Source organism: Balaenoptera musculus, chromosome 7 (assembly GCF_009873245.2).
Source record: "Balaenoptera musculus isolate JJ_BM4_2016_0621 chromosome 7, mBalMus1.pri.v3, whole genome shotgun sequence".
NCBI lineage: Eukaryota > Metazoa > Chordata > Mammalia > Artiodactyla > Balaenopteridae > Balaenoptera > Balaenoptera musculus.
The window spans coordinates 18,852,645-18,867,965 of NC_045791.1; the positions used below are offsets into that span (position 1 = coordinate 18,852,645).

Genomic DNA, 15,321 nt, shown 5'->3' on the forward strand with positions numbered 1-15,321 from the left:
TCCTCCTGCTGTCCTTCTTTCATGTCTAATCTCCCACTAATGCTCCCCCCTGGAACGTCTTCCGCATCTTGGCCCTCCTCAGTCTTGGCTTGCTGGAGTCATAGCTGACCTTAAAAGCCCAGCATGAGCAGAAGTTGGCTTTGACCTTCTAGCTTCCTGGGACCCTCTAGCTGAACTCTCTGGGACACTTCATCACTCTGTTTTTGCACCATGAGTTCTTTGGGAACGTGCTCACCTACTAATGCAAAACAACGCTTTTGTCACTGTCATGGGTCCTGAAACCACTCATCATGTGCCTTTCTAAGGTCAGGGAGCATGCATTCATTCACCAGATGTTTGCTGGTTCCAACGTGTGCCGCCCCACTCAGCACCGGGATGCAGGTGACCCAGCAGCCATGGACCCTGCCCCATGGAGCTTACCTTCTAACCTTTTGTTGAGTGCCTACTGTATGTTAGACACTGAACTAAGCCCTTTTTTTCCCCCCCGTAATCTTTACCACACGTTCCAAGAAATGGGTTTTTCTTATCACCATTTTACACATGAAGGATCTGGGGCTCAGAGATGGTAGGTAATTTGCTCAGGGTCCCACAGCTGATAAGGAGCAGAATGAGGTTGTGAAGCCAGGTGTGCTGACTTCCAAGTTCATAGTCTTAGCCCCTCCCAAGGATCCCTGCAGGTGTTGGCACCTGAGTGTGAGTGACTCAGTGGAGGACTGGGTCAGTGTTGCGTGTCCTGTGTCTTCCTCTTTCATGATACCATGTTCTGTTTCTGCAGATTGAGCCGTACATGCCATATGAATTCACATGCGAGGGGATGCTACAGAGAATCAACGCTTTCATCGAAAAACAGGTAAGGCTCTTCAGAAGTCCGTCTGTCCTTGCTGTGTCCTACTTCCTGCTACCCCTAGAGGACTCTCATGCACAGTTAAGAGTTTACCATGTTTCTGTGCTTATTCTCCTGATTTGGAGGACTCTACAAGCTACAGAATGGCTTCTTGAAATTCTAAATTATGAGCTGTCAAGGTCACCCCAGGGAGTCAGTCTGTCCTTAGGGTAAAAATGTTCTTTATGATGGTGGAAGGTCAAATGGAAACTTAAGGGAGAGACTGGATGGTAGAGATGAAAACGTCCTTCACCGTCAGACCTGTGCCCTGCCTGGGTTCTAGGGGCCTTACAAAGACTTGGGTGGGGAGGGAACAGAGAGATGGTTCCATATCTGTTTGGTAATTCCAAATATGTTCGGACTCTTCAGTGGTTTTCAAACGTTTTTAAAAATAGGACCCGTTTTCAAATGAAACTTCACGTGAAATCCAAGTATATGTAACAGATAAAAGCAGAAGTTCACTTCCAAAGCAGAGGAGGGTTCCAAGGGTCCCACCCCGCCGAACAGAGTTGGGAAACTATGTCTTGTGCTCGTAGAAGTAAAGGCCAAAAGTGTCATTGCTGTCATTTTAAAACATTTTCATTCCGTAGGCTTCAAAAGCAACACAGAGCCAGAAATAGGCAGACTAAGCACCCCCCTGGGTAGGGGAGTATGAACTCCTTGACCAGATGCCAGAAATAAGGGGCTCCTCTTAAAAGACAAAGCAGAGCGTCTCGGGGCAGTCATGAGATGTTGACACAATAGGGGGTGAGGACTCTGAAGGCTGAAAGTAGAAATGGCATGTTGAAAGTGGAAGCAGGTGCAGACTGTAGGCCAAGGCAGGTTTCAAAGGAAAGATTTGAGGCCACAGACCGTGGTGAGCCACAGACAGCCCTGAGTGCAGCCGCTGCACGGGCCGAGCCAGAGGCAGAGGCTTCAGGGTGCCGGGTCTGATGTTCTGAATTTTTGTTAGTGGCAAGAAGGGAGTGCAGTGCAGCCAGCCGCCTGGGTTCCAGCCCCTCCGCCAAGACTTTCTGGTTGTATGACTTGGATGTGTTAGTTTCCTCCCCTGCAAACTGAGGATAATAATAGAACCTCATGGGGCTGATGTGAGGATTAAATGAGCTAGTACATATGAAGTGCTTAGAACAGGGCTAACACGTACTGCTCAGTAAAGGCACACTAGTGATGTTACTATATTATACATTATTATATTCTTGTGTATTATTATATAACATAATATATGCTACAGTATTAGACTTTACCACAAGAGCTGAGCATTTGAATCACTATCTTAGTCACTCTTCACATGACACCCAACTTAAGAGTGACAGTATCATCATCCTAACTTGAGCAGCCCTTTACGTACAGACTTTATGCCAACACGTCCCAATGCATCATCTCATTTACCCTCACAGTAATCCTGGGAGGTGACAGTCATCACCCCGTTCTCTGGATAACGGGAACAGAGAGTCTTAGTCGCAGGGCTTAGTCATGGAATCAGGGTTTGACGCTGGTTTGGTCTGAGCCCAGGCCTGCGCCACCAGCGTTGCTGTGGCCCCGGGTGATGGCACTTATCCCAGAGCTATACTTCCCATCTTCTTTGATCTCAAGGAGCTGCTGGCCCTTCCTGAAGGTGCAGACAGGGCAGCCGTGGCCTCTGACAGTGAGATTTAACACATCACAGCTTTAACTACCCTCCGAGGAGGCCAGGGTCCTACTAGGATCCCTGCAGCTGCTTACGGAACCCACTTCCGCCTTTCCTGTCTCCACTTCCTCTCAGGGAAAATGGTTGCTCACCACCAGGTGTAAAAAGACTTCTTAAATGTTATATTAGAGTATAGTTGATTTAGAATGTTGTGTACAACCTAAATCAATCAGGTGTACAGCAGAATGATTTCGTTTTACATGTACATATGTCCATTCTTTTTCAGATTCTTTTCCCATGTAGGTTATTATAGAATATTGAGTAGAGTTCCCTGTGCTATATAGTAGGTCCTTGTTGATTATCTATTTTATATATAGTAGTGTGTGTATGTTAACCCCAAACTCCTAATTTATCCCTTCCCGGACCGTTCCCCTTTAGTAACCGGAAGTTTGTTTCCTATGTCTGTGAATCTGTTTCTGTTTTGTAAATAAGTTTATTTGTATCATTTTTTTAGATTCCACATATAAGCGATATCATATGATACTTGAAAAGACTCTTTATCACATTTATTTGAAGACTGTCTTTCTTTCTTCCCTAAGATTCTTGAATCCCAGCCAGTCCTTAGAAGTTCTCATGTGGCCTGTTCTCTGTGAATCTATTACTAGGTTTCCTTTCAAACAGGAAGATCCCGTTCCCTAAATAGACCTTGTCAAATGCTCCGTGATTCGGGGCCACACCCGGCTTGTTCCCCTTGACATCCAAGTGCCTAGCCCTCTGCCTGGCACAGAGTAGGTGCACAAAAGCTGAAGACATGAATAAATGAATGAGAAGGGGAGTGAGAGTGTGTGCTTTTTTTTCCCTATGTGCCAAGAACCCGGAGGCTCATCTTGGCCCTTATGGAGAGCACGCTAGTAAAATTGTCTTCTGGAAAGCATGCTCGTAAAACTGCCCTTTCACATTACCTCCTCGGTAGAGATTTTTTCCTGCAGAGCTCTGCGGTTCACAGAAATCCAGGGATTTCTTTTTTGCCTGCTGTTGTTTATTCATTCATCCGCTCTGAAAATATTTGTCAGCTGGAGGGGGCTGTAGACAGCGCTGGGAGTTGGGCAAGAAGAGGTGTCAAGGGATGAGGCCCTATATCCTCGGGTAGCTTCAAGGTCAAGTTCACAGGCGATGCCGCTGCCGTTGGTTACACCTGTCATAGTGACTACCCAGGTGCTTTGGGATCACGTAACTCAGATGCAGGGTGGGGATGGGGGAGGGGAGCGAGCGTCTGTCCGGAAGCAGTTTGCGGGAACTGAGTCCTAAAGGCAAAGTCGTGGTACAGACAGGTCGCGGTGCAAAGGCCTGGGGGTGAAAAAGAGAAATGGTGGTGAATTATTGGAAGTTTGGCTGTGACTGAAGAGAGAGACGATGTGAGAGAAGAGGTTGGAGGAGGAGACACATCATGAAAAGGTGCTGTGGCTCAGCTGAAGAATTCAGAATTTGTTTCTGGGACAAGAGGCTAAAGAAAGGTTTTAACCCAGCAATAGGGCAGTGATGCTCTCAGATTGGTGTTTTAGAAAAGTCATTCTAGGAATCTTGTGTTTGGGGCATTTCTTACTCAACATTCTCTCAGTGCTGCTAAATGAGCAATAAAGGGGCCTATTTTGAGTTTATCCCAGGCCTCTGGGGAGGGTTTTGTCAGAGCCATAATGTTCCCCCAAAGCAGAGGGAAATTAGGAAGCCAAGACCCCACTGGTTCACAGATTGGGTCTTCTGCCTCTAACGATTAGCCCCAGGCTCTAGTGTTTTAGAGCTTGGGGTGTTCATTATTTTTGCAGCCAAAAGAATATCTTCAAAGAGCAATGAGGGGAGAGAGCGGTGTTCCTGGTATGAACAGGAAAGCCTCAAGCTCCGAAGGGGTGGTGGGAGCGTACGCTTCTCATCTCTTAAACTGTAGGAGCACCACAGCCCTAATTAGGCTGATCTCTGCCTTCAGAGTCCTCCACGCGATCTGCTAGGGGAATAAGGAAACTTTTATCCCAGAACCCTTTCAAGGTTGTCCATCAAGCTCACCCCAGGCAACAGGAGCCAGAGGAAGCCAATTGACAGCAGTTGAGAAAGCCCCACGTTTCAACATATACTCTGTACAGAGTGGTTGACAGCAGGTTGACCTACCCTACCAGCCCAGGCAGCACCAATGGGAACAAATCCTGGCTTTAGGAAAACCACTTGCATCTTCCCTTAATGCCCCCTCTCCCTTTACTGTGCTAAAAATGTTGATTTGGATTGCACATTCTTTTTTTTTTTTTTAATAAATTTATTTATTTATTTTATTTATTTATTTATGGCTGCACTGGGTCTTCGTTGCTGTGCCCGGGCTTTCTCTAGTTGCGGTGAGAGGGGGCTACTCTTCGTTGTGTGTGGACTTCTCATTGCAGTGGCTTCTCTTGTTGTGGAGCACGGGCTCTAGGCGCACAGGCTTCAGTAGTTGTGGCACCTGGCTCAGTAGTTGTGGCTCGCGGGCTCTAGAGCACAGGCTCAGTAGTTGTGGCACACAGGCTTAGTTACTCTGCGGCATGTGGGATCTTCCCGGACCAGGGCTCGAATCTGTGTCCCCTGCGTTGGCAGGTGGATTCTTAACCACTGCGCCACCAGGGAAGCCTTGCACGCTGTTTTATATCAGCTCTCCAAAAGAGGCACTCTCTCCAGCAGCGGGAGTGTGTGCCAAGAAGAAAAATCCTTGTAATCTAAGATCAAGAGCACTATTCTTCCCTAACCTGAGTGTGTCCAGGCCTGTCAAGGTTCTCCTTGTGCATTTCTTGGGAAAGACTCAGGTCTTTGCCTCAGGCTAGAGAGTAGAGCAAGTTCTTGGCAATGTTGAGATTGCTTTCTGAAAACCGTGCACGTGCTCTTCAGCCCTATTTTCTACTTTCTGTAACGACCCTGCAAATACTCTACAAGATGACTGTGCTCATATTATCTTGCAAGGAGCTGTGTCATTTATGTGAAAAGCACTCTGGAGATACGGAGGGGAGAAAAGAGTTAGCTCCAAGAGCCGCAGTGGAATCAGCTTCAGCGCCTGGGAAATCCAGCTCATCGGGGCCCATCCTGAACTCCGTGGGGCATGTTCAAGCCTGGCAGTGAAGCTGGTTGGCAGGGTAGGGGGGATGGTGGAGGTGCCAGCTTGCAGGGGAAGAGGAAAAGGCATAGAAACAGGGAGAAAGTTGGCAGTCACTTAGGAATGTTTCCTCTTTTGAAAACTCAGTGGTTGCTGTTTGCCCAGCCATTGCTGAACCCAGAGGGGCTGGGTAGGTAATGATTTCATTGCTGGGCCCTGCAGTTTGACAGCCAGTTTCACATCCTGGCTCCGCCCCCCTGTCTCGGTGACCTCCGTCAAGTTTCTAATCTCTCTGTGCTGTTTCCTCTTCTGTGCAATGGGGATAATACTACCTACCCCATAGGGCTGGTGGAGGAATCAGTAGATGAATACATGTTTAAGACAAAGAACAGTGCTTGGCACAGAGTAGGTCCTCTGAAAGCCTTAACTACTTGCTGCTGCAGGAGCCCAGAAACCAATTGAGGTGTAGTTTTTTAAACAGCTTCATTGAGGTGTAATTTACAGACCCTAAAATTCACTCCACGTAAGGGTACAATTCAATGATTTATTTTTTTAGTAAATTGATAGACTTGAGCAATTACCACCACAATCTAGTTTTATAACATTTCCATCACCCTGAAAAGCTCTTTTGTGCCTGTATCTGAGCCTGTCTTCTTGGTTCCAGACAGTGTGCGTTTCTGCAGAAATCTACTTGCACCTGATATGTCATGGACGTAGTAACTCAAAGGTTTGGGCAGACCTCCACTCTGGGGGTGGGGGGTTTGTGGAAAAGATCCCATCACGTACCACCGAGAGGGAGGGACAAGCCAGCCCGCCCACCTGGTGCTTCTCTCCTAGGCAGCAGTCTGCCTCTTCCCCCTACCCAGTCTTCAGCTCTTTTGGTATTTGATAAATAACGTTTTCTCCATGCTGCTACTTAGCCTTTGTTATAAAGGCAGCATCCTTACTTCTTTTTCACAGTACATTGTGTTCATTGGTTCCGAACATTACTTTTTCTCATAAATTTGTTGATTAATAAACCTTTCTTCTTACAGTTACTCTAGGAAAATTTCATAGTCAAGCAAATTTAGGGAAATTTGGTGACTGGTTGAAATAATTATTAGAGAGGAATGCAGATGTTCTGTGTTGTGAGTGGGCTTGTTAACCAGATTGGAAATTACTATTTATGTCTCTTCGGGTTGTATAAAGCTTCTGGGTTAGAATATTATCCTTTTCTACTTCTACTCTCAAAGCCCCACGATGCCAGAACCATTCAGTGCAGTGAAACAGCTCTTTATTGAGCACCAGTTATCTGCAAAGCACCATGTTTATGATAAGCCACTAACTCGTATTTAGCCTACAAAACCCAGCCCAGAAGTCCCTATTTCCTGGAAGCCTTCTCTGATTGCTACCCCTACCCTCCTTCCCTTCCCCAGAGTTAATTCTCTCTCTCCTCTCAGTAGCCTTTACATCCTGTTTGGACATCTGTTTTGTACTGTTCTGTAATTTTTTAAATGCCAGCCTCTCTTGCTAGATGGAGTCTTTGAACCCGGAGACTCTGTCTCATCCACGTTCTTATTTCCAGCACCCAGCATAGGCTTTAATGATCATTTGTCAAGTTTTGAATGGATGCATGAGAAAACCTTCAAAGCCACCCTGTGACATGAGCATTTCATGGAGGTTTATTGGACAAAGATGTGGGTCTGGCCTGAGGCCGTTCCCTCTCTCCCCACTGTGGCGTAGCTTCCCGTCTCTCTGCTTCTGCTTCTGCTTCTTCTCCTGCCCTCCGTTCTCAGCTCAGTCACTCCTCTGCCCAGAACTCTCCAGTAGCTTCTATCTCACTCCAAGGAAAAGCGCCAAGGCTTTGCATGGGCCCCCAAAGCTCTGGGTACTCTGACCCCCGGGACCTCCCAGACCCCATCTCCTCCCATGTCTGGCCCCAGCATGCACACACTGCTCAAGCTGCTTGCAACTCCCTGATCCTCCTGGAGCCTGCTAGAAGCTTTGTCGTCAGAGCCTCCGATCTTGGTTTGCCTCTGCCTATCATGTCCTTCCCACATACTTGCATGGCTCACGCCTTTACTTCCTCGGGTCTTTTCTCGAATGTCACCTTCTCAGTGATGACTTATCTGAATACCCTCTTCCCCAACAGTCCCGATTCCTTTTCCTCACTTCATTCTTATTTAGAGCAATTATCACCTTTAATATGTTACATATAATTGATTTACGTTGTTTCTCTGTCTCCCTCACTGAAAATAAGCTCTATAAAGGCAGGTGTTTTGTTTTTGGTTCTTTTTTTTTTTTTTCACCAAGTCACCCCCAAGGCCTAGAAGGGCCAACCCATGGTGTTAATAGTTATCAGGCATTTTTCTGAGCACTTTACACATTATAATTAATTTAATCCCCTCGACAGCTCTATGAGGTGGCAGTTGATGTATTCTTCCTTTCACAGTTGAGGAAACTGAGGCAAAGAACAATTCTGGAGCTAGCCAGGAGCACTCAGCTGCTAGATGGAGAGGCTGAGATTCAAACCATAGCAGTTCGAGCTCCAAACCCTTATGCTGCGTCTTAGCAAGTATTTTATTGAATGGACAGATGACACATAAATGATATCATATGGTTTTTGTCTTTGTCTGACTTACTTCACTTAGTATGATAACCTCTAGGTCCATCCATATTGTTGCAAATGGCATTATTTCATTCTTTTTCGTGGCTGAGTAGTATTCCTATATCTGTATCCATATCTACCTATCTATCTGCCAACCACAATTTCTTTCTCCATTCATCTGTCGATGGACACTTAGGTTGCTTCCATGTCTTGGCTATTGTAAATAGTGCTGCTGTGAACATTGGGATGCATATATATTTTTGAATTAGAGTTTTCTCCAGATTATATGCCCAGGAATGGGATTGCTGGGTCGTATGGCAACTCTAGTTTTTTGAGTAACCTCCATACTGTTTTTCATAGTGGCTGCACCAGTATACATTCTCACCAACATATTTTCACTACTTCTGATCCTACTGGCCCCTGAAACAGAGCACTGAGAGGATGCCAGACCAGCCCCCGGTGAGCCACAAGCAAGAGTGACCCGGGCCTAAGAGTTCATGTGTAATTGAGCTGAGCTCACCTGATGAAGGGAACCTCAGAGAGGGCGCCTGCAACAGTTTATCGAAATGAGCAGGTGGGGCAGATCTGCCCCGCAGCGTAGCTTTGAGGCCCTTGCCCTCCTGCAGACCTCGCAGAGCCATCCTGCCCTGCTCAGGATGCGGCTCAGGGCTCCATCTACCCAGGGCTGCCCCTGCTTCTGCAGATGCCAGTGCGGCAGCGCCTCCAAACCCCGAGGCAGGGCGCAGGCAGCGCCTCTGCAGGGGGACAAGAGGAGGGCGATGAGCGTTAGGGGAGCCCCTGCTGTCTGCAGCCTTCAGCTCAGCTCCGTCACCCACAGTCTGTGAGCACCGCTCTCTACAGACAAGCCACGGAGGCAGGACCGGACCGAGCAGCATACCCAGAGCCCCGCCCTGGTGAGGCCAAGCCTCACATCCGGGTCTCAGCCTTGAAGTGCCTTCCTTGGCCGCATCACCTCCTATTCTAACGTGGCAGAATCTTCCTCCTCCTTCTGGTTTTACCCCTCGGACTACTTCACATGACCACACAAGGCTCACGATAAGTAAGAAGCCAAGTTTCGTAAGAGTCTGCCAAACTCAACAGGTGTAGCGATGCTACCCTCGGTGCTAACTGCCTGTAGATGTCACGTGAGGAGAGACATTCTGCAGTGTTCTCGCCAGGCTATAAAAGCCAGAGCTGGAGCCTTCAGCCGTCATGGCTGTGCAACGATCTAGACTTCCCCCACACAGTCACACAGTAGCCTTTGTGTCCACTGGATCTTGACTCTCTTTGTTGTAGTGCTTAAAGGCTGTAGAGGTGTTCAGATTTCTCCTAAGGGGTTATAGGCAGAGTTGCTTGCAGTAACCAGCCAGGAAAACTAACAAAAACAAAACAAACAAGAAAAAAACACTTAACCTTTTCCAAATATCCGCGCACCCGCTCAGCTTTGATCAGCAATAACTATGTTGATCGTTGTGTGTTTTCCTACCAATTTGATGGACAGAGTACCAAAGGCCAGCCAGTACGTTTCCATGTGCTGCCAGATTAGAGAGCAGTGGCCGCCCGTGAACACTCAGGGTTCCCACTCAGGGTGCCCCGGGTCTGCAGTCATGCTGTCACCCTTAGTAACGGTGTCTAGACCCAAGTTATTTCTCTGCCCGCGCCTTAGCACGTCCGTGGCTTATGCTCAAGATCATCATGAATCTGAGGAGTCAGAGGACGTCTTCCTGCCCAGGGAGTGGCCTGCCTGTGGTCATGCCCAGGGCTGTGAGATAGGGAAGCATCTCTGAATTATTAGACCCTTCTGGAATCTTTTGTTTTCAGCTGATACGAATCCAGGCTCTAGGTTTCCTGACTACATGCAGTGAAGGATTTGTTAGTTAACCTTTGAGCCTAACCACTCAGGTTCAAGCACGTGCATCCCTGCGTCGCAGGATCGAGTGAGGTGGGGAACGATGGCGGGTTCTCCTTGCTGGTGGGGTCTCAAGCACCGATTTGAGGAGACTGGAGTAGAAGCCTACCTGCCGTTTACCTTCCTTAACGTGTAACGGCGTCACCTCCTTCAGGAAGGAGGTGGACAGAGGCAGAAGCCATAGGAAATCATCAGTATCATTGTCTGCATTTTTCTAAGGAGGAAGCTGAGGTTTAAAAGAGAAAAATGCGAGCAGCCCAGAAGGGCGCCCCCCAGGTGCAGCTCTGGTCTGTGTTCTGGGGCTGCACCCACCTCACTGCTCAGGGACCCAGCAGGGCCCGGCCCTCCTGCAATTCTGCACGTGACCGACGGGGGGCATGAAACCTTCCCCTGCCAGCACCGGTTCTGAAAGCCTGATGTGATTAATCAGCCCCTCATCCATGCAGAGGAGAGAAAGTAGGCAGGAGGAAAGAGAGAATATTCCAGAAGGACATACATTTAAAAGTAAATTTCCTGACCATTCCTGACCCTGTTACCCGTTTCCCCTCCTCAGTGGCACCAGAGGTATTCTTGCAGGAACACAGGCATGATTGTTGTTTATACGTATCAACACAAATGGAAACACACTATACACCAGCCTTCAACCTGTTTCTTTTCTTTCTCAGTATGTCCTGGGGATGTTTCCATGTCAGCACATTGGAACCTGTTGCATTTTTTGGTATTCTTTGTATCTAATCAGTTACCTGTTCAAATACAGCGTTTAGGTTGTTTCAAGTCTTCTGCTTCTCTTCTAACAATACTGCTGGGATTCCTGTGTCCTGTGTAGGTTTCTTTGCCCAATGTATCCCATACGTCTGGGGTGAATTCCTACAAGTGGGATTCAGAGCCCAGGATCTGAACCCTAACCACTGGGTGCCCCTGAGGGCTAGCCCCCCCCCCCAAAAAAGTTACACAAACATGGCTCTTCAGGGGTCCTGCCCTGACGTCATCTTCTGCAGGTTGGGCGGCCCGGGGATTCAGAAGAATTTTACTAGGATTCCATCAACATCGTGCAAGCAGAGCAAGCTCTGGTTGCCAGTGGTGCATGAGTTTCCACCCTCAGGACCTATTCAGGGTCGCTCCGAGCACAGCTGAGATGAAAGCTGGGGTCCCAGGGCAGAGAGAGTTCCCACTCCTCACTTGCCCTTTCCCTGGTCCCACTTCGTCTTTCTCCTCAACACTCAGCTTCATAACTAGGCTGCCCGTTCACCATGCTGCACAGGTTACTTCCTGGTCCTCCCCGCCCGTGACTTCCTTGGATGTGTTAATTTCCTGCGCACCCTCTAGATCCTAGGAATGACCACCCAGCCCCATCCTGAGCATGCCACCACCTTCCATGCCTCGAGGCGCCCCTCCTTGCAGGGGGTACCAGCTTACTTGACCTCCTATCACACATCCTCAGGCTGTTTCTCTAGCCATTGAATTTGTGTGTTACAATTGTTTTCAACCAACAAGCACTGAGCCTCTGTCAAGACCACGACCCCGCAATAGGTTCTATCCCAGATGCCTGCAGACTCCTTGCTGTGCTCCTTTGCTTCCCACAGTTGAAACCAGCACTCACACAACAGTGTCATATTAGGTAACCGCCAAATTAGGTAGACACTGAAAATGTCTTTGGAATTAGGGCGGAGGGAATAGAACAGCTGGTGAAGGTGGATCTGGAGATGGGCTTCCAAGCGTGGAGGCTTTAGCTCGATTGCATCATTGTAGGTGGCGATACGAGTGAATAGCCCCCGTTACTGGCAGGCACAGTGCTGTGCACAGAAAGCTGGTAGGTAGAGGTGAAGACCGAGGCCAAGACCGTGTGCTAGCTGAGCCGGGTTCCAACCCAAGTCTGTCTGGTCTTGCCTCCTGCCCCTCACTGCTCTCCCATGACCAGGTGCCCGCCCCCCTTGTTGGGACTCGTTGGCAGACTGGGGACCCCCCACTTGCATCCCTGGTCCCTTGGCTGATGGTTTCTTTGTCATTCTAGGACTTCTGCCATGGGCAAGTGATGTGGCCGCCCCTGAGTGCCCTGCAGGTAAAGCTTGCTGAGCCCGGGCAGTCCTGCAAGCAGGTGTGTCAGGAGAAACAGCTTATCTGCGAGCCTTCCTTCTTCCAGCATCTCAACAAGGACAAGGACTTGCTGAAGTAAGTGCTGGAGCCCGGGAGAGGCGGCTCAGCCTCCAGCTCGCCTCTGGGTTAGAGCTGGGTTGAGAGGGATAAGGTTTTCCTTTCTAGGCTCGTGGACTGTTGGAATAAGATGTGGAAAAGGTTATAGCATGACCCCACCGCCCCCCTCCACCCAGAGAAAGTTGGCCCAGTGCTTTTATTGTTAAGTAGATGAGGTCACCTGGCCTGCTGATATATTTAGAATTCGAATAGGGGTGTTTTGTTTGCATAAATAACGGGAAGTCCGGGCTTGGAGATGGCGGGAGCTGTTCAGTTTGCTAATTGGTACCCAAGGAGCCAAGATGGGCACAGAACCACAAGCACGGGCGGACCCGCCCCTGAGGTCCCCTGGCTATAGCCAGGTCCCCAGAGTCAGGGAGTCTGGAAGGAATGAAAAATATGGGCAGGGAGCTAGCACAGAACTGCCCGCAGCAAATTTCCCTGCCTCCTTCCCCTCCTGCAGCCCCATCTCCTTTTGCACTCTATTCCAGCCCCTTTGAGGGCGTGAGCAGGCCTGGCTTTGCCGGGTCCCTGAGCAGGGGTGCGGGTGCAGAACTGGGATCACAGGCCAGAGTGAACCAGGAGAGATCTTCTCTGTTGCTGGGCTTTCTTTTCTCGTGCTGCTTGTGTTACTTGCGGTCACACCATTCATTTCCCTTTGCAGTGGCATTTTGAGTTTGGTGTTTGCACTTTCCAGATTTCCATATGAAGTTTCTTCTGGCCTCTGACTCATGCCCCCTGTCAGTGCTGAACCTGTGCCCTGATATTTATCACACCCTCCCTGGGCCACAACCTGGTTAATTACCTGTCACCTCCTCCCCACCTTAAGAACTCTAATGTGGTGTTTTCCCCTGAGGGATTTGCTATCTCAACCCCAGATATTCCGCAGAGCTGTGGTTCTGCCCCAGTCTTGAAGAGGATGTTTAAGGAACAGAGTGGGGACTTCCCTGGAAGTCCAACGGTTAGGACTCCACGCTTCCACTGCGGGGGGGCACGGGTTCGATCCCTGGTCAGGGAACTAAGATCCTGCCTGCCGTACCCCCCACCAAAAAAATAATAATAATAATAATAAAGGCACAGAGTGGACTCAGGGCTCGAGGCTTGCCGGTCCCTGTTGTGGCTTCACGCCCTTTTACAGCATGGTTGGCCGCTGTGCTTATCCGTGCCCAGTCGTCTGAGCTGGCCCGATCCTGCCTGTAAGTCCTATTACCTTCAAGCGTGCTATAAAACCCTTTATAGAGAGAGCGTGGTCTCTAGCATCGCGCCTACGGGGATGCTCTCCTGAGTAGGGCTGTGGGCGATGCTATTTTTTCTCGTTCTTTTTACGTGAAGACCTGGATCACAGGTGGCCTCGATTCCACCGTCAGGGTAAAGGCCAGGCCAGCGGAGTCGGTTGGCAGCCTGCTCTGCAGCCAGTGAAGCCCTGTGAGAGGGAGTACTGGTCTGACGTCTATGGAAGGCCTCTGATGGTGCCAGAAGCTTCCATCTCCAGAGCACGTATCCCAAATTCTAGGTCCGGGGGGAGCTTGCCACTCGCCCCTTTTGCAGACGGCTCCCGTAGCAAAGTGGCTTCCTGGGAACCCCGAGTGTCTCCCTCTGTTTGATCGGAAGTCTGGATGCACTGGGGGCAGACTGCAGACCGTCTACACAGAACTGTCTCCGTGCAGCCCCTGCCCCAGCTCTGGAGGAGGGAACCCGGATGGGACCCTCCCAGCACCGGCCTTCTGGCCAGGCCGGAGGCGGGGCTCCCGGGGCTCACTCTCAGAGAGCACGGGGCCCGCCACAGCCCGCCCGTCTGCAGGGCCCAGGGCTAGGTCCCGCGGAGGCACAGGACGGGGAGCCAAGGCACCAGTTTCCTCTGTCCCCATCAGTGCCCTCACCTGTGAGATGGGGACAAACCGGGTAATGATGAGAGAATATGCAGCTGGTGCTGCAGGCAGAGCAGAAAAGCCCTGCCTTGCAGAGCGCTTGGGCAGTGGGGCAGGCCTGAGGCCACCAGGCTGAGACCAGAAACGCCAGTGCCCTGCCACCTCCCTGCCCAGCCCCCGTCTACCAAGCTGAGCCCAGAGACCAGAAGGCCTTGGTGCCGGGCGGTCCTGTGCCCTGGGATTACTAAACGGCCCCTCCCACGCCATCCCCTGTAGATCCGTGGGTTTTCTTCCTCGCAGGCTGCCGTGAATGCTGAGTTTGCAGTAGAGCCGCGCGAAGTTAGTTTTCTGCGCGCAAGAGCCCTGGTGAATGCCTTGCCTCTGCATTTGTAAATACCGCTAACGTCGCGAAGCCCCGGCGCCCCGGCGCGTCTGTTGAAACCTCTTCAGTGAGGCGCTCCTGGCTTCTCCGTGTTCGTGGCCGGGTAGCAGCGAGCTGCCGCTTTTTCTTCTCCGGCTTGGGGCCTGGCTCTGAGTTTAAGCTCCTCTCCGTCTTTGGGTGTCCCCGGCCTGTCCTCGCTATGCAGTGTGACTTGATGTGACTTAAGCAGAGCCCTTTGGAGCGTCCCGTGCTGTCGTCTTGAATCGGGGAGTCAGGCAGGGCGTGGTGGGAGTGATGGCGAGGCGACCACAAACTCCCGTGCACGGAGCATGCATGATTCGGGTGGGGCCCAACCTGACCCGGACCAGGGCCGGGGGGGCCGGAGGACAGAGGCCCCAGGAAGAGCCGGAGTCCGGGCTGCTGGGACCCGGGGCGGGCGCACCTCGGCTTCCGAAATAGGAACGTGCGTTAAGCGGCAGGCTTCCTTCGCAATGTTGCGACTTTTACAAGTTGTATCTTCTAAAATATTATTGAGTGTGGGGTGGTTTGTTTGAAGAACAGGAATTCTAAGCCATCAGGCCTGCTCTGTGAGCACGTGGGCACCTTCGGAGCAGGGAGGTGGCCCTGAGTCAGAGCGGTGCCGAGGGAGCTTGGGGAGACGTGGTGGATACGGGGCGGGGCTGAGGAGGATGGGGCGGGGGGACGGAGTAAGACCTGCCGGTGGGCCCTGCTTCCGTCCCTTCATCCTGAGTGGGTCTGCGTCGGGGCAGGA

General features: G+C 50.4%; 1 protein-coding gene across 5 annotated transcripts in view; it reads left to right on the plus strand.

The window, feature by feature from the left end:
• Positions 1–15,321, plus strand: part of MGAT5 (alpha-1,6-mannosylglycoprotein 6-beta-N-acetylglucosaminyltransferase) — a 357,980-nt gene that overhangs the window by 341,815 nt on the left and 844 nt on the right. For all 5 annotated transcript variants that reach the window (XM_036858870.1, XM_036858869.1, XM_036858871.1 and 2 more), the window contains 2 exons: positions 776–850; positions 12,121–12,278. In XM_036858870.1, the coding sequence (XP_036714765.1) occupies positions 776–850; positions 12,121–12,278 (233 nt within the window). The remainder of the gene's footprint in view (positions 1–775; positions 851–12,120; positions 12,279–15,321) is intronic.